General features: G+C 37.0%; 1 protein-coding gene across 4 annotated transcripts in view; it reads right to left on the reverse strand.

Annotated features, from left to right (window-relative positions):
- The window catches only part of LOC108701857 (sperm-associated antigen 16 protein), a 474,505-nt gene that overhangs the window by 429,721 nt on the left and 18,918 nt on the right, over positions 1–25,866 (reverse strand). For all 4 annotated transcript variants that reach the window (XM_041576877.1, XM_041576879.1, XM_041576876.1 and 1 more), the window contains 5 exons: positions 21,998–22,125; positions 20,060–20,197; positions 11,084–11,191; positions 4,796–4,913; positions 1,837–1,906 (listed from right to left, as the gene is read on the reverse strand). In XM_041576877.1, coding sequence (XP_041432811.1) covers positions 1,837–1,906; positions 4,796–4,913; positions 11,084–11,191; positions 20,060–20,197; positions 21,998–22,125 — 562 coding nt within the window. The remainder of the gene's footprint in view (positions 1–1,836; positions 1,907–4,795; positions 4,914–11,083; positions 11,192–20,059; positions 20,198–21,997; positions 22,126–25,866) is intronic.

Below are 25,866 nucleotides of genomic sequence, written 5' to 3' on the forward strand. Positions count from 1 at the left end.
GTGAATTGTGACTAAACTAGATCAAACAAATAATTTGCCTTTGGGGCAAATTTATCAAAGTTTGAATTAGCGTATCTGAAACAATAACTAATCTAAAAAAATAATTTAGTGAAAACACTCAAATGTAAAGTTTTTTCTAAAAGCTAGTCAATGGTAAATTTAAGAGATTTTTTTAAATCTAAAAAATTTTTGTTAACATTGGTAGACTAATTGAAAATTATTTGTAGAATGTGATTTTGTTGTGTTTGAATTTTGGCAAGCTTTTAATAAATTATGTTTTCAAGATTTGAGTTTTTAACTTAATAGCCCACATTTGAGTTTGGTACGTTTGAGTTTTTTCCAAATTAAAAAAATTTACAAATTCGATGCACCATCAAGCCCATGCACTGTGAAAACATATTGACAAATTAGGATTTCTAACTGCCAGCTCATGCATGTGTACCTATTTCCTTACACACCCTTCCTTTAAAAGCGAATAGAGATTGCATCTCAACTGTGAATCTAAAAACGAAACGTATAAAAGGATGACCCCAGAATATTGCCGTTCTCAAGTGAGGTGTTGCTTGCTTTCCCCCCTCTGTATGCCCTTAGTTACGTCAAATGCGGGAGACGGGAAGCAAGCAGCTCCTCAGTCTGAATGTGTAGAAACGAGAAGATCTCTGCCGTCTGATCATATTATACTTTCTCCCTTGAGGGATAGAATGGTTACTTTGTCTCTGCATTCAAGACAATATTTTGGTAACTTCAGGAGATATACTGTAGCGATAGAATATATATCGCCAACATTACCACATAGATCAGTTATTCGTTTGAATCCTCAAAACTTCTCTAGATCTAGTAAAATAGTGAACAAATATATATATATATATATATATATATACACATACATACATACATACATACATACATACATACATACATACATACATACATACATACATACATACATACATACATACATACATACATACATACATACATACATACATACATACATACATACACAGTAGTAAATGGACCCGCACTCCAATGTTCTAGTGAAGAAAAGTAATGTGCTTTATTCACAAATGCATATCCAACATTTTGGTCCACACTGGGACCTTTCTTACCATTTAAGAAATCCGGTAAGAGTGCGCTCAACAAATTGAGATATAGATATAGATATAGATATAGATATATATATATATATATTTGTTCACTATGTTACTAGATCTAGAGAAGTTTTGAGGATTCAAACGAATAACTGATCTATGTGGTAATGTTGGCGATATACTTTATTTATTTATTTTTTATGAGAAGTTACCTGTACCTTACTCTTTAGTTAATTTTAATATAGCTTTTATCTCTTAATAGTTTGCAATAAAAGTTACATTTTATTCATACATTTTGCACAGATATTTTATCAGAAATTGGAAAGGCAATTAATAAGGTTGTTCCTAAGGGATTTCCTCTTTTTTTCTTTCCTTTTTTGTTCCAAAATTTGATTACAATTGGACCTTGCTCACCAGTAAGTTTTTAGTTCTTGTTAATAGGTGGGAGGTTCATATGGTTTCACTTTGGTGTTTAGATATTCAATGACGAAACCAGCAAGGAGCAGACAGATACTTTAAAAATCATTACACGTTTGTAATGAATATTTATTAGAAAATTTCTATGAATTGAATTTTATTTCTTAGGGGAAAACATGTTTTTTTTTTTTTGTTTTACCAAACTTTTAATTAATAGTGAGACCTTCTGTAGGATGCATCATTTATCTGTTTTATTCTCCGCTCTTCATTAAAATAAAAAAAGACAGTTACAGCAAATGAAATGCAAAAAATATATATTATTAAATACCTTTTTTCAAAGAAACTTCAACCTTATGGCCAGATTCCAGATTTCGCAGCGTGGCTTGTAAACCTGTAACCTGAAATAAGAAAATTATACGAGTCTCAGAAAATATAGTAACATTAATAACATGCCATTTATTTACACATTTCCTGCTTCAACTCTAAATATTCCTGACTTGCATGATAGCCTCCCAAAAAATATTTATGTTTGGACCTACACTTGGGCAATCATTTTGCACCCCAAAAAGAACAACGGGTAGTGCCTCTAAAAGTATGCATTTTCAAGCCGTAATCTGCTCTGTGTAATTCTGTGCCTGTGAATTTCTCATTAATGACTTAGGGGGCAAGCCTTGCTGACCTGGTTCATGTAAATTTTAGAATATGGTAAAAATGTAACTGTAAAAAGTCATCATACTTTCTGTACTTTGGAACCAATAAGAGGCAGGTTAAAATACTGTATAGATGAACTACAACTTTAAAGAAAAAATTACGTTCTTGGGTGAAAAACTCATCCCACAGGCCTGCTCCTCACATTTACATTCTGTTCTGTTTTATGTACAATGTTAGCTATGCACCATACTTATATTATCTGTTGTCCATGGAATACAGAGGTAGAAGAAGCTAGTTTAGAACTGCTCGATATATCGACTGCTACAATCGCTTCTGCTAAAGTGGTAGTTCACATTTAAGTTAAAAAAATCCTATTCATATCAATTGGTCTTCATTTTTTATAGATTTTGAATTATTTGCTTTCCCCCAGCCTTTAAATGAAGGTTACTGACTCCAGCAGCCAAAAAATATTTAATTGATTATCCTTTTAATCTTCCGGCGGATAGTTCAAACAAATGCTTGGTTGCTAGGGTAAAATGGAACTTAGCAATCAGCCAACTGGTAAAATTCCAAACTGGAAATCTACTGAACAAGAAGCTAAATAATTAAAAAAACACAAAAAATAAAAAATTAAGGCGAACTGCAAATTGTCTGTAAAGCTGAGCTAGAACTAGCTAGAACTGAGAGGTTTAGGAAGTTTTTATCCTCAGGCTAATAGGCTTTTTAATCATGAAATGCCATCACAGCTTTTTACAATTGGCTTTAGATGTTTTGATAGTGATGAACACATGAATCATTTTTAAAAAAATAGATGTATCCCTTTGGTTGCTGTGTTTTGTTAAAATAATGCACTCAAAATTATTTAGTATGTATTTTCATATTATATGCTCAATGTATTCAAAGATGTATGTATATTAGCAGTCTGCTTTCAGCTGTGTTTTTAAACATATGGCACTATTTTTTTAGCATGTTTTTAGCAGTTATCGTTAAATGCAATCAACTGTTGTTGTTTTTTGCATTTAAGCACTAATGCACTTTACTTTACTTTTGCTCTAGTATATTATTTAAAATTTACACAGTCTTGGAATAATCAGGGTATATTTTATTACAAAAATGGGGGGTTGTGGGAGCACTCAAAGGCTAAGTTAAAATATGTTTAAGTACAATGAAAGTGCAACTGAGTTGTCCAATTAATCAATGCACATTCCCTGATCCCGTCTCATAAGTAATTCAGTATATTTGCAAGTGCATGTGTTTACAAAAACAGGGGTTTTTAGATACAAAGTCAAAATGGTCATAAAGTAGATAAGCCACCATACCACATCACGGTTAACTCCGTACAGTGGTCCCCCAACTTGTTTACCTCCTATCATAGTATAAAAAGTGTTGTACCTCTCTGCATAGTAGCATTACTTGTAATCAGTGTCTTCTGAACCTTGGTTGCAGCCTGAGGGCTAGATCCTCCCCCGCCACTAGCTTTTGCAGCTTTTAAGATTGAGAGAAAGATTGCCCAATCCAAAGCCCATTTTTTAAAAGCATGGGGCCACCATTAGTTTAAAGGGGTGGGTATGGGGTGCTACAAACCACATGAAGCTTAGCCTGCAGCTTCTGGCTATAATACAATATATAAAAAAAAAATCGGGTTGTGGGAGCACTCAAAGGCTAAGTTAAAATATGTATAATGGAAGTGCTACTGATTTGGCCAATTAATCAATGCACATTCCCTGTCTGTTTAAAAAATGGGCGTTGGTTTGGGCAATCTCTCTCTCTTAAAAGCCTCAAAAGCTGTGGCAGGGAAGGATCTAGCCCTCAGACTGAAACCAAGGTTCAGGAGAAACTGATTACAAGTAATGCTACTATGCAGAGAGGTACAAGACCTTTTATACTATGACCGGAAGTAAACAAGTTAGGGCCCACCGTACGGGGTTTACCTTGACGTGGTATGGTGGCTTATCAACTTAACGATCATAACTTTGCAACTAAAAACCCCTGTTTTTGTAAACACATGCACTTGCATATATACTGAATTACTTATGAGACAGGGGACAAGGGAATGTGCATTGATTAATTGGCTAAATCAGTAGTACTTCCATTGTACTTAAACATATTTTAACTTAGCCTTTGAGTGTTCCCACAACCCCCCTTTTAGTATGTTGTGTATATATATATATATATATATATATATATATATATATATATATATATATATATATATATATATATATATATATATATATATATATATATATATATATATATATATATATATATATTTTATTATGGGTTGTACTTTTATAACTTTGTACGTGACAAATAAAGGAATCTATCGAATTTGATATTTCTCTGATGAAAATGCATTGAAATAAACACCAAACTGAACTTTTCTGCATTATTAATTCTGCATTAAACCGCTGTGCCCGACAAGGTACTTTACTGAACACAAAATCTAAACTTCCCAGTTGAGTAGATGTTAGCAGTTATAATACCTTGAGGTTTAGCAGCAGCACTGAAGGCTCCATAAACAGTTCAGGAAACTCTGACCACAGTTACCAGAGAAGTGGTGGTTATTAGTTTTGTAGTTTGGCACATTTCGGTTGTTGCTAACTGCATGTGAACATAAACACATCTTGTGTTACCTGTCCAACTGCTCGATCCCTTTCCAAACTGATCAGCATCTTCTGCCGCAGGACAGTCTCGTACTTCTCATGTAGCTGCCGCAGCAATGGCTCATATGATGTATAATGCTCTTTTAGCCTAGGAGGTGGGAAGAGTGAGAGAGTGTTACATGGTCCAACACACAGTGGGGCTTACTCCTAACACAGCACCATCACCAACTTAGCACAGATATAGCTGCAGTCTGTCATCCATATAAAATTCACATCTCTGCTGTAATCGGGCATTATATCTACAAGTTGGATTGAGAACAATTATTTTGCAGTTTTTCTCCCAACAAAGCAAAAATTCAAGTATTTTGATAACAAGGAAAAGGGTTTATTTTACGGATTCTGAACAGATGTTAATAAAACAACCAGAATCCAACTTCCTGCTTTTCAGCTCTCTAACTCTGAGTTAAGGTGGCCATACACGGACCGATAAAAGCTGCCGACAGACTGTGTCGGCAGCTTATTGGCCCGTGTATGGGGGCCCCCGACGGGCTTCCCCGATCGAGATCTGGCCGAAAGTCGGCCAGATCTCGATCGGATGGGGTTAAAAATCCCGTCGGATCGCGGCCGCATCTGTTCGTTGATGCGGTACCGCGATCCGACCGCCCGTTTGCGAGCGCTAGGATCCGATCGTTGGGCCCTAGGGCCCACGATCGGATCAGCCCGATATTGCCCACCTCAAGGTGGGCATATCGGAGGGAGATCCGCTCGTTTGGCGACATCGCCAAACGAGCGGATCTATCCGTGTATGGCCACCTTTAGTCAGCGACTTGAAGGGGGGCCACATGGTACATTTCTGTTCAGTGATTGTTCAATTGATCCTCAGCATTCAGCTCAGATTCAAAAGCAACAGATATGACCCATGTGCCCCCCCCTCAAGTCTCTGATTGGTTACTGCCTGGTAGCCAGGGTAACCAGTCAGTGTAAACCAAGAGAGCTGAAAAGCAGTTAGTAGTGTTCTGACTGACATGTTATACATCAAATCACTCCAGCCTTTATACATTACATTTGTGGCTAACTAACTATATTAGAAACATTTTTTATTTTGCACAGCCTATCTATTTACCCATTTTTTTATTTTTAAACTGAACAATTCCTTTAATGCAAATCTTTGTATTCCTATTTATTTTACAGGGGTTATAATGCACTGGCAGGCAGCCTATCATGATACATGTCTCTTAAATTGTTATATATTATGTTATAATGCCATCATTCACAAAGCAATGTAAAGCACATTTTGGAATTATTACAACTGTACAAGAGATAAGGAAAATTAATCAAGTTCACAAAAACATGTTAAAAGCTACTGAGTGAAAATAAAACATTTATTTAACTAGTGTTTTTTCCATTTCCATTTAAAGGTTTGTAGCATTGTTTCCTGTCTAAAAACATTTCAGTGACAAAGCTGATAAGATCAAAAGCTTAGTGAGTGTCACATTGTGTCAGACATTTCGTGCTATAACAAGGGCCCAAAAGTCATGCAAGCAACCACTTTTCCATATGTTGCCGTCACCCGCATTGTTATGTCACAAGAACCAAGCTTAGTTGCCACACCCATTGTTTAGAAAGTATCACTTTTTCCATACACTAGCAAAGAGATTACACATAGTTCTAGCCTTGCTATATTCAACTATTTATAGATTATTATATATTTAGTTATTTATAATACTGGAAACAGCTACAGGATTCACTGTGTTACAAAACAAAAACAAAAGAACAAAGAAAATAGTATCTGTGATGTGCAAAAATTTGGACACCTTTTTACTAGTTGTCACCTGTTGACAATTGCAGAACATAATAAAATCCAACACCCCAAATGTTGGCTTGTCACTAAACAACTGTGGGCTCCTCTATCATGGAGAGTCATAAAAATGAAGCTACAGTAACTGATGCCTACAAAGCAGGGAAAGGCTGTAAAAATATTGCAAATTTCTAGCCACCCAGCAGATGGTTTTAAACTGTTTTTGTGAAAAAAAAGCAAACAGCGCATAGACAAACCCCTGACTGCCAAAAACATAGGTACTACATGCTTGGCAGATTTGATTAATATCTATAAGGTTTCAGACCTTTTCTATTACAGTTAGAGCCTTTGCCTGCAAGAACGTAGTACAGGTATGGGACCTGTTATCTAGTATGCTCGAGACCTGGGGTAATCCGTATATTTCCGTAATTTGGATCCTCATACCTAGTTTTTAAACCCCATCCTAAAAATATCCAGAGAGGTAAAGGGAATCTGGGTATAAATGTCTTTTTCTTCATTTGTGCCTTAGTTGAGAAAAATAAGTCACATTATGATCTGTTAGAAACTTTAATTTAAAGGAACCATGCCATGATTTTTATGGTATCGTTTTTATTACTCTGTGTACATGGCAACTAATTCATTCTACCATTTAAAACCAATAAATGTGTATTTTTATTTGTAATACTGGCATGTAGGCAACCATCTCCGGTAATTTTGCCTGGTCATGTGCTTTCAGGAAGAGCTAGCACTTCACAATGGAACTACTAGAGATAGACTATTGTTTATCCTAATCAATGTAACTGAAAGAGTTTCAAATTGGGTTAGCTGGACTTGGATTTTTACCAAGTGCTGGTCTCATATGTACCATTAGCTGGGGCATGGGAGCAAAAATGCAGGTGTCAAGGAGCTATTATCTGATTACCCAATGTTCTGCTAATGGGTTGCTGGTGGGGGAGGGGGAGAGAGGGGTGATATCAGTCCAACTTGCAGTGCAGCAGTAAAGAGAGACTAAAGTTTATCAGAGCACAAGTCACATGACATGGGTCATCTAAGAAATGTCAGATTTCAAGATTAAATTGAAAAAAAAAAATCTGCTTTCTCTTTTGAAAAATCAATTTCAATGCAGAATTCTGCTGGAGGTGCGCTGTTAACGGATGCATTTTGGGAAAAAAACATGTTTTCCCGTGACAGAATCCATTTAAATAAGCACTAATGACACTTTGTCAGGGCCGGGTCAGCCTTGACAAGCACCCTAGGCAACTTTGCCGGCAGGCGCTGGCTGAGCGTGCACATGCGCGAACCCGTACTTTTGTGCGCATGCGCGAGTTGATGCTCGCGTGCATCACCATGTGCACATGCGCACAAGCACAAATACAAGGGGAGAGATGCGATCGGGCATGGGGTAGGCGACAGAGCAGGTACGTGCCTGATGCCCCCCCCAGCTTTGCGCCCTAGGCACGCGTCTACTCTGCCTACCCCTTGGCCCAGCCTTGCACTTTCTAATATAAAAAAAAAAAATTGGCTTACAACTATATGGCAGTCAGATGAAGATGTGTTTCAGTTTGTTCTATACACTAAGACATACTTATCCCACCTCTCTTACTGCTGCATTGTGCCTTGGGCTGTGCCATTATCATTTATGCAGCTGGATTTTGAATGTTTAGGATGCCCACTTTAGAAACAACTTTGGTTGTTTTCATATTTTAGAACTGATCAGTATAATGGAGTATTGAGCTATGGATGGTTCTGTATATACCAAAGGATGTATTTGTTTGTCACACCCAAACATCTCTCCTTGCAATGGTTCAGTAATCATTTAAGCAAAGTCAATTGACTTTCATACCACAGGTAACATTTTAATTACCTAACTTTCTCATGTAGTGTCTGTACCAGTGCCTGCTGCCGCTTGTAATACTTTTAATTTAGTCATTCAGCTGAATACGGGCAAATCCTGCCCCCACAGACTCAGAGTCATGTCATATTCTTCTCTAATCTGTTATTGATCACATCACTTTTTTTGCATGAGTCTTAACAGTGCAATCAATGATACAGAGTTTGAAACACATATTTTAAGCAGCACACCACGACCGTCATTTTTTTTCCTTATGATGTTGTATCGCTTTAGATTTGGCAATCGAATATGTAACTGTCATTGCCTCTGGTAAAAAGCTGAGATTAGAATATAAAAGGAAACTGACGTACATTATCAGAGTGCCCAGCGAAATGTCAGCCACCCTAAGGACAGACAACACAAAAGCTAAAGTCAATTATAAGTCTTTGCAAGAGTGTCTTCCAACTGAGGTGGTGACTGCACAGAAACTTTCTTGTCCTTGGGCTCATCATCTGTTACATTCAGAGCTTTAAGCCTTTCAAGTATAGCAATGTTTGCAGTTGAAGAGATATAAAACCTATACAGTTTTATAAGTCAGTACAGAATTGTTTCTGCAACATATTTTTTCCATTTTGAATTTGTTGTGCATTAAATAATCACAGTGTGCAGCAATTGAACTTTTCTCTTGACACAGACTAAAGACTAAGGGGTTATTTAAGGTGCAAAGTTTGCTACAATTACCATCACTTATAGGAACCAATCAGAAAGTAGCACTTCCTGGTAAACTGTTTTAAAGCAAGTATCTTATTGGCTGCTCTGGGTTACTGATCCTGTGCAAACTATGGCCTTTATTACATATATGGGTAAAAGTTTATTTATGATTACTGCATACAAACCAACTTTTCGAAGGCTCACAAGTGAGGCAGAATTGATGAGTCTCAACACCCTAATAACTCAGTATTTAGTAACACCTGCTTTGGTACAGATCACATCTTATAAACACCTTTTGTATCCAGTTCAATTCTTGTTAAAGGGATTTTTGCCCAATCTTCCTTGAAGATCACTTCTAATTCTGAGATCTTCTTGTGCGGTCTTGCATATTTAAGATCAACCCACAGATGGTTTTGCAATGGCTCCGACAGTCTTGTTACAGTTTTGATAGTTTGGAGTAAAAAGACCAATTTACCCATTTAGGCTTCATCAAAATGTGTGCTTTTCTAAAATGTATGTCTTCAAATGGTCAACCAACCGTTAGTAGAATTTTTGGCCTAGAAATCTAAAGAATGTTGGCTTCTGCATTTGGGGCTTTGGAAATTTGGAGCAGGGGCTCTAGGAGTTTTTGACCCTTACAAATCATACATTTCTATAAAAAACTTCACATACACTATACATTTGATATCAGCACTTTTGGGAGACACAGGACTTTTCAAATCGGTTCAAATCAGTATTGTATGATAAAATAAAATACAATTTCTTTCTGATATAGGTCTATATTATGGAAACATTTTTTAATTCTTTTATTCTTTTAATTATTTAGAAGCCTATATCTTGTTAGACAATATGAATTGGGCAAAATATTACACAACATATCTAGAAAGCTTAGGATGCTTTGAAAAAACAACATACAGTTTTCCTTGGTAAACTAAATGTGTCCCCAGGATACAACCTGCTAAAGTCTCTCAAAATAACTCCCTACTAATTTGACAATTAAAAGAAACACAGAGACCAAAATCTAATTTCTCATATTCTTGATAAAAAAATAAAGTTATTAAACCTTTTGAGATTGTAACACATTGGCTCAGTTTAAAGCATAACCTATAGATTCTAAAGGAAAATGGAGGTTCCCTTTCCCACTAATGAAGCAATCAATGAATATCCCTCTTCCAAAATATTAGAAAATGATTATAACATACTATATAAACATCTACACCTCTGAAATAAAAGATGCTATTCAATTAATCCTCATTAATAAAACTCCCAAGTCAGATGACCCATCTTTAAGGAACCGCATCACTTTTTAAGATGTATTAACTATTTAGAAACCAACAGAAAACGACTTCATCCAAGGAATTACATCAAAAACAGACTATGTAAAATGTATCTTAATACCCGTGGACTTTGTGGGATGACCGGTACTTATATATATGGTGAGACTGTGAAGTTATAAAGCCCTTGCGGCTACAGATCAACCAGTTAATTACAGCAATGTCTGGAACATGAACTGAGCTATCTGCTCTTCTCAGAGATATATCTTTACACATCCCCTGAGAATACCATACAGTCATACACCACATTGCAGGAAACGAAAAGCTCTCCTTCGACTTTTCACCAAATTAGTCAACTAATGGTCTGATGGAGCAAATGTCTGAACAAATTAATAATACTACTGAGAAATACAAAATACATTGGGTAACATTGAATAAATAAACCTCCACAACTTAAAGGAAACAACATCAGCACAAAAATCTTACACCCTGCCAGGGTCTATAAGTTAAAATTTAGGAGTGTATAGTTTGGTATCGGCCACCAAAACGTCACATCTTGTGTCACCACTCCTAATCTTCCAGAAGGACGCTGGAAGAGCAATCTTCTATGTGTTTCTCACTCTCACACATGTGCGGATAAAGAAATCACAAAACGCACATCCTACAATACCAAGATGCACTCTAAATGATCAAATATCACTTACTTTTTTAAATCATTTATCAGTTTGTTTTTTTCTTGTGCCACTCTCTTGTGATGCATCTTATGGAAGTCCCGTTCTTTATACAATTTAACCATTGCCTCTTTAGCTTTGCTGAAATGGAAGCAAGAACACCAATTAGTCACTTTTCACAAAAGATATGTAGCACCATAACTAGGCAGGATGGTATTCGTAATGATCAGTTATGGAAAGGTGTGCAGTCACCAGGGCTCATTTAACAATGGAGGGGCATGGTGACTGCTTGGAGAACCCGGAAAGCGGCAAGACGGTGAATCATAATTGTTTTATTCACACTTTTACAAAGACCATTGTCAGTGTAATTTTAACTTATCAATGATTAAAATATTTACGGTTTTACACTATGTCAGTCCATTTTTATTATAGAGCTGCAGGATTTGGAGCAGACTGGTGAACCTTTAGCTCAATAACTCTCTTAATGCATATTGCCTTTTAAACGTTTGTAAGTACCCCACCATCTGAATACATCACATCGCATGCTTTGGAGTGGTTTGGATAAGCAGGATAATAAGGGCACCTATGTTCAACATTTCTCTTAAGCATTAAGCGGTGTGTTAATATATCAACAAAATACTGCGCTATATTGGTATTATTTTTCTTCCCTTTTTTTGTCTAACTTCGTGCTAGTGAGCGCTGGTTTTCTCTACACTTAATGGTTGAATTCTACTACAAGTCTGAGGGAGAACAAACACTATTTAAACCTGGAAGAGGAAGCAAACTACCAGAACCTTGACATAACTTTATTTTTTGTGTCTTTACATATTTTTATTCTGGCATTAGTCACAGAGTGCAGCAATGTTCCAGACGCAGTACCTTAGTGCTCGAGCACTTGCATCTGGGGCATGAGTAAATGAACATTAGTATAACAAATGCTAATTAACTGTGCACTAATTCAATTTGTTTTAAAATAATTGCTAGTAATGTACCTGAACATAACATCTGAGAGGTAGAACAAAAAATATAATTATGTATTTTCTGTTATACATCTCTTGATACTTTCCTACACAGTCATATTGCTTAGTGTGATACGAACAATAGAACTGAGCTTAGAAAAAAAATGCACCAGACAAAAAGCAAAAAACAGCTATGTGCGCCATGGGCCATGGGCTCACTCCTTAACAATAATGTTGTTAACAATCTGATCATATAAATCATTGTAAAACAGCAAACACACAGTGACTATACATTAATGAAATTTTAAAAATGATTTTTGGAGTTTTTTTGGTAATTGCCAGACACACAACTCCTTAATTCTCATTGCATCAGACGTTTTTGCATCGTGCTTTTTCAAAGTGCAGCACTGGTCCTGCCATTAGACATGTGGTAAGTACAGGGCTTGTTTTCAAACCTGTGCTCTTCTGCACTCCCTAACTTGTGTGTCTGAATGATAAAAAAAATAATAGGGCATGAGAGGATTCCCCCCGACTGCCCCCTCATGAATACAGTGCTCTAGAAAGCCACCAACACTGTACCGATGCAAACAGCCCAACCGTCCCATGTTTCTATTTGAGCTTTTGCACTTCGCTTAATTAAATTAGAAGCGTTTTGGCAAAGAGCCCAAAATACTCTGTAACCTGCACTTAGATACATTTGGAACAATTAAAGATAAGCAAGGTTACAACTGTAACAATTTAAGATAAGCAGGTCTTCTGGGAGAACTGAAAGCTGAAGCTTAAAGGACAATTCATCTTCATTAGAAAAACTAAATAACATCATAAAACACGGCCCTAAAACGTGTTCAGACTTTCTATAACCAGCCAAATTTTCTAAAATGGACATATTTAGGGGTTGTACCTTGCGTTTGTTGCACCCTGCCCCAACAATGGTAAATGTGTTTTAATGTACAAATATAAACTTCTCTGTCTCTCTTATAAAGTCAGAAGATTGTTTTACACAGCAATATTTTAAAACGGTTTCTGGGGGACTAGAATAGTGCACATTTATACAGCAGAACTGAAGCAATATAAATAATGTATGCACAGAGTGCGTATGCTTGCTCCTGCTCTTGAGAACTCCTAAGATGCAGGTTCTGTGAATAAATTTGCATGAGCAAAACTCTCTCAGAGCAACGGAGTGTCTTAAAATTATACTTTAATACTTTCCCATTTTGCGGTGCAGAAAAGTAAGTGCTGAAAGCGCTACACCTTTGTTGTGAATACTAAACCGATATGAAATCGTATTTCTGCTAATTATTCATTAATTACTGCAGTACATTTCCCAGCTTTGAGGGGATTAAACTTAAAGAAAGCAAAGGCAACTGCAAGAGAAAAATCGTGAATTCTATTCAGTATAATTATATTTCACAGGGCTTTCCCTTCAGAGGGTACTTGTAAGCATTCACATGCTATTACAGTTAAAATTAAACTTTTTAAATGGGTGAGATTATTATTAGTGAAGTGATGTTGCATTTCTTGCATTTATGTGGGTGCTGGTACCACTTCTATGGAATGGAAGATTTTGTTAATGTCTAAAATCTTCTTAAACAAATCTCATGAATGAATAGACCAGTAATTAGAGGTTAGATAAAGTCAGTGTATTTTCAGTGCTGCAAAATAAGTTAGGCAAACACGAAAAATAGAGATGGCACTATTCCGGTATCCCAAAAATATAATCTAATCAAATGGAATCCAGGAGTCACAAAATATTAATAAAGTAATACAAAAAGTTTTATTGCATCTTGTATAAAAAACAAAAGCCTGACGCGTTTCGTGTCCACACAGGACACTTAATCATAGGCAAAATAAGTTAGCACTTTAAAAACAGGGCTTTGGAGTCTGTACATAAATCCTTCGACTCTTCAGTTTATGGTACTTCCGCTGCTGTGTAGCCATGCTTCAATGGCTGCCCCTATGACTGCACAACAGCTTGTTTTTATAAACTATAGTAGTCTTTCTAAATCAAACACACAGCTTTTACCAGTGCATGCTAACAGCATACCAAAAATTGCTCCGAACTCCAACTCCAGAGCTCTGTTTAAAAATGGGTTATTAATAATGGTAAACTCCATACCTAATATTCCCCCTTTAAAACCTGTAAAAAAGAAGAGTTGCCGAGATTCCCACTTGTGAACTTTGATACAAAGTTCCCTAATCTACGATGTTCTGTGCAAACGAGTTGTACTTATTTGACCAATTGAGTCAGTCATTTACAACTGCTATATGAAAAGGTATTTTCTTTCTGGTTGTGAACCTTCTGTATTTAAAAAATTTAAAAATTTAAAGACTAGAAGGTCTCTTGTGCTTTGTGGCATGTAAGGATATAAGCAGATACAGAATCTAGAGGTCGTTCATGATTTAACTTTTAGTATGCTCCTCAGAAACTGAGGAAGTGGGTAAAGAAACACAAAAAGGCGTTAAGCATATGGAGTGTTATGAAGTCTCCGTTTTGGTGGATGTTTTTATATTACTAAATAAAGGCAATGTTTTAAATGGATCAAGCTTAGTCTCCAAGATTGTGACTTTTTCATTGGTCATGGACACCTGGCCCGGGTTGCGGTGCATGTTGCAGCATGGAGACAGCTTACTGCTATGGCCATACGTTTCCGGCGAGAGTTCCCCTATATCTATAGGTTTCATGCATCTATAGTGATGTATGGTCTGACTGCTTCACTTACAAAAATATTTTTATAACATATTAACATTTATTGATACTGGGCAAAGGTATCACCTTGCCACTTAGGTTGTGTCTGGTGGCACTTCTTGCAGAATAGGCAACAGAGAACTAGCACCATGTTGTCACCCCTGGAAAAAAACCCTAGTTTGTGTTTCATTCAGAAGAACAACTTAGGAATTGCTGGGGGGGGGGGGCAATTATGGTAGGCATTAAGAACAGGGCTCCATTATCCAAACATTAGGCTATAACAAGGCTATCTGAATAGATCACCAAGCATTGGGATAATGCCATCTGGACCACAGCCCTTAGGCCATTGGTGGAAGCAATTCTGCTCCATGCCCCAGCCCCATACAATGGAACAACTTCCACTTGAATGCGGGCACATGCAGCAGAGGTCAGCCAAAAACTGAGACAGCAGCAATTTTCAGGCCAACCTTAGCTCCGCTGTGTGTGACTGCACGAAAGAAGCTGGGGCATGAAATGGATCCTCCTCTCTCAGCCTGGAAAAAAAATATGCAGGCTGAGAGCGGCAGAGACAGTGCTCCGTTTGCTCATGGACTTAGATGTTTGGGAATTAATAGGGAGCAATACAACTCATGGGCCTGTGCGCATGATGGAGAGATGGCTTTATTGTCTAATGATCCAATAAGTCTATGGACATTAGCTGTTAAGGATATACACCAATTTGGCTCCCCTAGAATACAGAAACATAGTGAGCAGGTTCACGTTCTGCATGCAGGGTAACCACCTACTTCAGTTATACTGACTAGCAGTTGGATACCAGATGGCTAATGACAATATGCACAGCTACCCTTGGTGACAACAAGCCTGAAAACTCCAATGTGAAGAACGGTAAAGACTAAGGTGCCCTTGTCCTATTTTGTATAAAAATACAAAAACACCCAACAAGACTTCTTTACAATTAGCACATTATAAAAAACAAAAATCAACAGAAATTAGGTAAAGGGAGACATAAGGAAGTGTTTCCCAAAATGTAAGACTAGCAGTGCAGGGGGCTCAACCTAAAGGGCAATTAGGGTGAGACATGGGGAGAATCCTTACTTGCTCTCCGAGATAAACTTAAATGCCCAGCCTAAAGGACAATGATGGAAATATTTGGGATGAAAATGTATTGTCTTGGAACTATGTCTGCATTACTGATAGACCACTATTTTCCAATACTTGTAACCTAGTTATGAGCTATGGGGGCACCTAAGCGAAGAACCAACAGGGGATTAGTAATCCAGTATGCTTAGATCCTGGGGGTTTACCAGATAAGGGATCTTTTCCTAATTTGTATATCCATATCTTAAAACAGATTTCCTCATAACGGATCCCATACCTAGTCCACTACACTACGGCAATAGGCCAATAAAAAAAATGGAGAGAAACAGTGAATGAGAATTTAGTTTACTTTCCTGAAATTCATAAAAGTTAAAGAAAAGCATTGGCCATAGCTTGGCTATTCCTTTTCTGAAGTCAGAAAATGAAATCATGAAGTGTAGTAACACAGCCCTGTTCCTCTGCGAGCCAAGGTTGCAAGCCTCTAAAGACTCAAGTTCCCGTTTATTAAAAGTGATAAATACAGCCTGATAAAAATAAAATATTAAAGGCAGCAGCTTTATGAATATTTCATTATGGCCGACCAATTTCAGCAATTGTTTGCTGAAAAAACGACACTTGGAAAAGCTCCATACTCAAAATCTTAACTTGCCCTCAGCAACTTAATGATAAGTTATTTTTTCAATATTAAGCAATGGAGGCTTTTTTTTATTCCAAAAGCCACTGTGTCGAGAGCAGTCAGTTCCCGACCTTGCTCTACTTCTAATCCATTAATTTGTGGTTTTCATTTTCAAGCGCTGGTATTTCATTTCTTTCCACGGAGAGTAGAGGCAAACGGATCTGGTACACTGGGTGTTTTTTCAGTTAAGATGAAATAATATGATACAGAGGCAGCAGTTTGTGAAATGGGATTTGACATTTTTCTGGGAATGAGTTGTGTTACAAAAAATTGGGTGGGATTTGTCACCATGGCAATGGAGCTCACAATTATTACAGCAATGAATTCACTTTTTACTTTTTCAAATCAGTTTTGAATGCAAATTTATACCATACAGGGCAATATATATATATAAGGTAGGTACTTGTCTTGGTGCTGGCAACAAAATTGCGTATAATATATGAAAAAAGACCACACTCACAGGACTTTCGCAAGAAAACAAGCCCCCATGGGCTGTGACATTTATTCCTCAAGTTTCGGCTAGCACACTCTATCTATTTATCTATCTTTTTTTTTTTTTTTTTCTCATATGAAAAAGTTTGGAAACCCCTCTCAACCTGCATATAAATTTGCTCTACTTTCAACATAAAAGATAAGTGGTATGCCTTTCCCAGGAACATCTGAGTACTGGGGTGTTTTCTGAACAAAGATTTTTATTGAAGCAGTATTCAGTTGTATGGAATTAAATCAAATGTGAGAAACTGGCAGTGCAAAAATGTTGGTACTCGTGTCATTTTGCTAATTTGAATGCATGTAACTGCTCAATACTGATTGCTGGCAACACCAAATTGGTTGGATTAGGTCGTTAAGCCATAGGTAGGTGTGTCCGATCATGAGTAATAGGTATTTAAGGTGGCCAATTGCAAGTTGTGCTTCTGTTTGACTCTCCTCTGAAGAGTGACAGCATGGGATCCTCAAACCAACTCTCAAAAGATCAGAAAACAAAGATTGTTTAATATCATTGTTTAGGGGAAGGCTACAAAAAGCTATCTCAGAGGTTTAAACTGTCAGTTTCAACTGTAAAAAATGTAATCAGGAAATGGAAGTCCACAGCCACAGTTGCTGTAAAATCCAGGTCTGGCAGGCCAAAATAAATAAATACAGGAGCGGCATATGAGGAGGATTGTTAGAATGGTTACAGACAACCCAAAGATCACTTGCAAGAACACCTTGCTGTAGATGGTGTATCTGTACAGCGTTCTATAATTTAGTGCAATTTGCACAAAGAACATCTGTATGACAGGGTACTGAGAAATAAGCCCTTTCTGCACCCAAACAGAGTAGCTTGTTGTATGCAAAAGCTCATTTACACAAGCCACAGTCATTTTGGAACAAAGTGCTGTGGACTGATGAGACAAAAATTTAGTTACTTGGTCATAACAAAAAGTGCTTTGCATGGCAGAAGAACACTGTATTCCAAGAAAAACACCTGCTACCTACTGTCGAATTTGGTGTGGGGCTGTGTGGCTAGTTCAGGGACAGGGGCCCTTGTTAAAGTCGAGGGTCGGATGATTTCAACCTAATATCAACAAATTCTTCAGGATAATGTTTAAGCATCAGTCACAAAGTTGAAGTTATGCAGGGGTTGGATATTCCAACAAGACAATGAGCCTAAACACACTTTGAAATCTACAAAGGCATTTATGCAGAGGGACAAGTCTGACTTGAATATCATGGAAAATCTATGGGATGATTTGAAGCAGGTTGTCCATGCTTGGCAGCCATCAGATTTAACTGGAGATTTTGTATGGATGAATGGTCAAAAATACCACCATCCACAATCCAGACACTCATCAAAGCTATAGGAGGCGTCTAGAGGCAGTTACATTTGCAAAAGGAGGCTCAACTAAGTATTGATGTAATATCTCTGTTGGGGTGCTCACATTTATGCACCTGTCTAATTTTGTTATGATGCATATTGCATTGTTTCCATAAGGCATGGTATATATTAAAAGGAAGTTGCTTTGAAAGCTCTATAAAATCCCTAAACACAAGAACAAAAGCGCAAAATCTTCCCCTTAGTGGTCATGTTCCAAAACACTTGTGTACATTGCATTCAAAAATAATAAAAATTAGATTATGAAGATCGATTGAAAAGTTGTTAAAAGGTTGTTGAAGAATCAATCTATAACATACTAAAAGTTTACTTAAAAGTGAACCACCCCTTTAAATTAAAATGTTATGATCAGAGAACAGGAATGTCGTTATATTTAAAAGCAGTATTTGCAGAATAAGTTTGTTATAAAGCAAATGGATTTGAAAAACCCCATCCACTACCCTAGATAGTCCCCCCATTCCTGCTTTCTCCCCACATAATACAATATTCCAAAAAGTGTCACTTATTTATGTAGAGTAGAGCAGCGGAGCTTATGGGTGCCATCTTCAGCCATTTTCAATTGGTATCCCTGAAGTGAATACCTAATTTCTTATTTTTAAAAAACACACTTTTTATGTAGAGTAGAGCAGCGGAGCTTATGGGTGCCATCTTCAGCCATTTTCAATTGGTACCCCTGAAGTGAATACCTAATTTCTTATTTTTAAAAAACACACTTATTATATCCAAAGCACCCTGTATATACCATTACCCTACCTTATTTGCTCTCCAATAAGGATCTACAGAAGACTACAAGAGTTGCATTAGCCTCCTCCAGGCAGGATCCTGACTACCAGGGATCCAACACCTTCCTACTGTTAGCTAAGCCAATACATAAAGGCCAGTTTACTTGGATGCAAAATGTAAACTGATCATACACTATCAATCCTCTTTTGTATTGTACCAATTGGCCACATCAGTGGTCATACATTTGCACGTCCATACTGCATTGTTCCATTGATTCATACCAACAGCTAAAATGATTGAAAGGGTAGGAAGCACAGCTCCTCTTCATTTATTCATCTGTTGATGCACCATCTCTTGCCTTGAGCCACCATTTCATGATGTTCTGTGTGCTGCCTTACCTGCATACTACAACTCTAACTGTAACAGAAGAATGTGGAAGCAAAAGACAGAACTCTGTCTGTTAATTGGCTCATGTGACCTAACATGTATGGTTTGTTTGGTATTTTTGTGTGCACAGTGAATCGTATGATCCAAGGGGGCGGCCCTTATTTTTTAAAATGTAAATTTTCTACCTATATATGATTACGCAATGGCTACTAGAAAAGTATATTATGAAAATGGTTTATTTGCATGAAGCAGGGTTTTACATGAGCTGTTTTATGCAATATCTTTTTATAGAGACCTACATTATTTGGGGGGTATAGTTTTCCTTTAATTATTAGACATATAGCATCAACTACTATGACAGGTGAACCAAATTTCATGCTTGATGATTTGTGAACACCCCTTAGCTAAGCTTCTTAACAGCTGCCCAGAGCACAGTGAGCATGTACAGTGTCACAGACACTTAGCTAAGGAAGTTTAGACTCTCATTTAATGTTAAGTGGCAATGAAAAGTCCATCATCTGAGAGTAAGGTGAAAAATGTGTAGCAAGGTATCCATAAGGCCTTGGTAACATAAGTTATATTACTACTACTACTACAAATGTACCTGGCAGCCAGTTTGTATGTTTCCACTTGTTTCTTCAAACTCTTTATCTCAGTCTCTAACATCTGGTTGTGAGCATAAATATCTGGGACAAAACCAGCAACTTCTGCTGATAAAAGCCCTTTTTGCATCATTTCATACCTAGAAATAAAAACACACATATGAACATCACAATATATACCGAAGCAAATTAATTTCTGTGTGTGTTGGAAATATACTTACTGAACTAAATGCTGTTGACTGAATTAAAATGAAGTGTGTCTGAAGTCTTAACACTTGATCCTTACATAGTTTCCTGTTATGATCTATGCATAGGGCCTCATTACTAAAGAGACACTGCTATTAGCTTCTAGAACCATAAGTCTATGAGGGCACTGTTTCTAGAATCACCAGCAGCTAAGTTTATCCATGAGAATGTAAGATCTGCCCACATACATTTTGCAGTGGCCCACCCGAGTGTCTGGAGCCCAAAATAACCACTTTTGTTTAAGAAAGTAGCAAACTGTGGCAAAAAGATTACAACAAGAACATCATTCCACACTATAAGTCTAAACTCTATAAAAATCACAATTAATTAATTATATTTTCTTTCACCAGCCCCAAATAATAATGATAAACTAATAATAATTGAATAATTATGAATACACACACACATATATATATATATATTTATTTAGTCAATGACTAAATATTAATGAAAAAATTATTTAATAGGGGCACAAAAGTTGTGTGCCCCTATTAAATAATTTTTTTCATTCATAAGACCCGAGAGTGCTCCTTTTCTGAGGATCATTGACGAAATTATATATATATATATATATATATATATATATATATTTTCATATTATTAACCGGCACTCACCATCAATCAGTCAAGTCCCGGGTGCTCCTCGAAAGAGAGCATATAGATATAGTTAGGAGCACATGATGTGGGATAGTCTGTAATACTCCAATAAAACCTCTATTTCACGACACCCGTGAGTGCTCCTATCTATCTATCTATCTATCTATCTATCTATCTATACACACACACCCGGGTGCATGGTAAAATAAAGTACAATATTCAAAAAACTGGCAACACCGTGATTTTATGCAAAACAAACATTATATTTATGTGAGCATATACAGCCAGCTTGGCGTTTTGGTCCACTCTGGGACCTTTCTCAAGGCAACCGCACCCACACTTCATCAAGTATAAATAGCCAATGATATCGAAGGAAGTGACATCACCATAATATATTAATAATAAAATATATTATATTATTATGGTGATGCCACTTCCTTCATTGGTTGGTTATCATTGGCTATTTATACTTGACTGTAAGGGCCCGGAGGATCCGCTAGGATTTTGCAGACCAAGGAGGAAGCAACCAGTCCAACACAGTTCGTGGTACCAAAAGAGTAGTCAAAGTCCAGGCAGCAAGGTTCACAATCGAAATAACAGACCATGGTCAATAACAGGAATCAGATATAAAATCAAATAGATCACACCCAGAAACTCAAGAAGATGAACCTATATTTGGGCAAGGTCTGTAATGTTCTGGCATCTTAAATAGGCCAATTTGGTGCCAAAACAGGCGTGATGACATCATGACGCTGCGTGCTGATGCTGCACACTTTGATGTGCTGGCATCATTTGACGCACTGTCGTCAGAACATGCCACGTGGGAGCCCTGGGCGCCATCATCTTGCCGAAGAGGACCAGAACTGGAGCAGAGGCCAGAGCAGTGAGCATTCCTTACAATGATGTATGGGGTGTGGTTGCCTTGAGAAAGGTCCTAGAGTGGACCAAAACTTCAAGTTGGCTGTATATGCACACATAAATAAAAAAAAAATTGTTTTTGAACATTATAGATACGATCGATAGATAGATAGATAGAGATAGGGTATACAACACAATTGCACAAATGTTGTAGGGATATTTTACAGTGTCAAGCTTACCATTCTGTCTGAAAGCATTCCAGAGTTTTCATCATGCCCATTTTAATCAGGAAGTTGCGAACAAAATCATCCACCACTTCAGGTCTGTGAGACACGGGTCTCTGCGTAGTAAGCACTGATCTGGGAGACTGGAAGAAAACGTACACTAATTACTGATCCTATTAATATCGCACAATGCAAAAAAAATTAAATAAAAAAAAACTAATTGGAAAGTACAAACTGCACGGTTATCTACATGGGATGCAATACATCTACAAAGGCAACATCATATTAACTATAAAGGATTAAAACAATTTTTCAAAGATAGTCTCAGGAATTGCTGTACCTTAACCATAACAAAACTGTAGAATTCCTTATTGGTGGCAAACAATTCTATTGGTTTCATTACAGAGTAAATATTACAAAAATATAGTACAGACATTTGTTTTGTGAGAGTAACAAACACATAATAAAGTTTGCCAAACTTCACAAACATATATCTGCAGCATTTAGGTTTTCTAAATACTGTAGTTTCAAAAATTTCTTCAACAAAAGAGCAGGTTGTAGTTTATAGTAGATGGAGCTTTTATTAAAAATATGCTACACTATAACGGCATATCCATTAACAAACCGAAGATGAAAAATGAAAACTTCAAAAATATATTTTAAAGCCCCGGCAACAAATACAGGCATAGGATTCGTTATCCAGAAACCCTGTTATCCAGAAAGCTCCAAATGACAGAAAGGCTGTAACCCATATACTTCATTTTATCCAAATTTTAAAACAATATTTCCTTTATCTCTGTAGCAATGAAACAGTGCCTCGTACTTGATCCAAACTACGATATACGGTAATTGATCCTTATTGGAAGCAAAACCAGCCTATTGGGTTTATTTTAGGTTTACATGATTTTCTAGAAGACACAGTGAACCGGTCACCCAGACCAAAATCTGTATTAAAAAGTCCTTTTCAAATTAAACATAAAATCCAATTTCTATTTTTTATTAAAGCATTTATAGCTGTTGTAAGCTCATTTAAAAATCAACTCTCAATCAAATATGGTCTGTCCCTCCTCTATGCCTTAGGCAAAGAGGCAGGGTAGAAAATTACTTTCACTTTCCATTCAACACTTTCTAGATGTCACTGCTCTCCACAAATTCCCCCGTTCTCTTCATCATTTAATTGTGTAGCCAGGCCATGGGGATGGACATCGGGTCCCCCCATTCTTGTGCACATACAAGATTCTGAGATGATGCAAGGCTTGCCTTAATAGTGTCCACAAACTGGCTCCTGCCTGCTTGCTATAATTATGAATTCCCAAACTGAAGGATACAAGATTCAAATAATGTTTATCGCGTAATTAACGTTAATTTTGCTTGACTAATGTGATAAAATAGGATTTTGAATCATTTTTTTGGGTATTGGGTCCCCTTTAAGGTATGCAGATCAAAATTAGGGAAATATCCATTATTCGGAAAGCCCCGAAGATTCTGGATAACAGGTCCTATACCTGTATTTATAAAAAGGCAAAAATCTAAAAGAGCAGGAGGCTTCTGTGCTGCTTTCTACCAGTCTTCTGCAACAAAAGTTAAAGTTGTCCATGCTTCCCAAACATATGTTTTAGGACAGCCCACCTTCTCCAAATCTTTCATAGCATTAAACAAGCCCACTGAGCTTCCCTAGGTACAGAGAACTGGTGGGATGCATATTGAATACCCTGTATCCAAGGGCAGAACAATAAATGCTACACAGGCTGAGGACACACGGAGCGTTGGCTCCTCTGCTCTCAGTCTGTGGTTTATTTGCAGGCTGAGAGAAGAGGATCTGCTCCATTGCCCAGTTCCATTTGCTGCACTAAAAGTACAGCTTTTGTTTCCGTGCAGTCACATGCAAGGGAGCAGAGGTCAGCGCGAATGTGACAACAGAGAAAATGCAGGGCAAGAGCAGCAGAGCCAAAACTCTGTGTGCCCTCAGCTCCCTCCTGGCTAACTCCCCCCCCCCCCCCCCGGGAAATGCCCCATACGTTTTACTTACCCCTCGCTTTAAGGGGAAAGAAAACCATTATAAAGGCATAGTTATGAAAAGGAAGAATTTTTACTTTCACCCCTTGATAAATCTATTCCTATCAAACCCACAGAAATAAGAAGAGAGCCACAGAATTTCATACAAGCAACCAGTGGTAAGCCCTAGTTGCAGTCTTTGATAAATATGCCCCTGTGAATATAAAGCAATGTTGCACCAGAACAATTCCTTTACTTGTTGATATTTTTTTGTGCTGAAATTTAACTGTATTTGTGATTGCTGGAAAATAAGCAATTAAATGAACGCAATAGAAATATCACGATTTGCAGAGCAGTTCGTGAGGCAAGACATTATGGGGCTTCTGTATCTATCATACCCTTATTATGGAGCAGCTTACTATCTCTGGGAACACAGCAGCTCTTCTAGTTTTGTGCGTTTTTCTGTAACTCTCTCTAGCGCAGAATGGCGATTCCATTAAAGATCATTTCTATTCACCAGGGCCCATTTTCTGAAGTAGTTAACGAAATACTGTATACCTCATTAACCAGTCATTCTCCTGCTACCAATTTGCAAACAGATTTTTACGCTCATAAATGAGCACTAAATTCAATTGTTTCACCTCTTAAAATGAGGTCATAAAACACTTTTCTGCAATCAGAGTGGCAGTCAGGCAAGAAAAAAAAAATTAAAAATAGCCCTTTTTAGCGGTGAAGTAGTTAGGATGCTTTTTTTTCAATGTAGGAAATACACAGTTCAAATTGAACAAAGAATTTACACTATATAAATGTAAGACACAGAAATATACTGATACGAAAGTCAAAGTTGCAGTTATTTACCAAAAATGTTTAGTGTCTGCATTAGTGCACTCTTGTGAAATAGCTATACAGATTAAATACAATAATGTTTAATTATTAAGACATGTTAATAGCAGACAATTTAATATCGCCGTGACTAGCAGAACGCATAAATATCATTATAGTCACATAGTTAATTTGGGTTGGAAAAAAGATAAAAATCCATCAAAGTTCAACTGCTCCCCAGTGCATGTATGTGTGTATAAATAAATGTAGAACTGGACAGATTTCCTATTTTATTCCATGTTTATTAATGAATCAACATCATTTCACAAATTACAGAGAGTGCTGATCGTGTGTATGTGTGTGTGTGTGTGTGTATATATATATATATATATATATATATATATATATATATATATATATATACACACATACATACTAAATGAAGAATAGGTGGATATTATGCGTATTATGCTTGTCCAAGAAAGCATCCAACCCTTTAATAGTCATATTGTATAAGAAATTAACGAAATCTGCCTTCTAAAGATCTTCTGGCAGTGTATTCCACAACCTCACTGCTCTCAACTTGAAGAACAATTTCTGCTTCATTTTCAAATGAAAGTTCAGTTCCATGTCTCTAAAAAGGTGACCTCTGGTTCCTTGATATTTTCTATGGAAAAAAAGACCTCCCCCCACTATTTTTCTATAATGTCCTCTACTTTTCTTGTAAAGAGTAATCATCTCCCCTAGCAAGCACCTTTTCTCCAGAGAAGAAAAATACCAACCTTAACAGCCTCTCTTCATAGTTTAATTCTCCCATCAATTGCACATCTGTGCATGCTCTCCAGCTCATTAATATCTTTCTTAAAGACTGGAGCCCAAAACTGCAATGCATTCTCATAGGTATCAGACAGACAATGGGTTCCTTTTTTGAATAATGGCATCAGATTAACAATTTGCCAATCTCTTGGCACCATGCCAGAACACAAAGAATTCTGCAGAGCTAAGCTCTTCTAGTACATTCCTGGACCTTGGTTTACCTTCATGTTCTGGTCTCTTGAGTCACCCAT

Source organism: Xenopus laevis, chromosome 9_10L, assembly GCF_017654675.1.
Source record: "Xenopus laevis strain J_2021 chromosome 9_10L, Xenopus_laevis_v10.1, whole genome shotgun sequence".
Classification (NCBI taxonomy): domain Eukaryota; kingdom Metazoa; phylum Chordata; class Amphibia; order Anura; family Pipidae; genus Xenopus; species Xenopus laevis.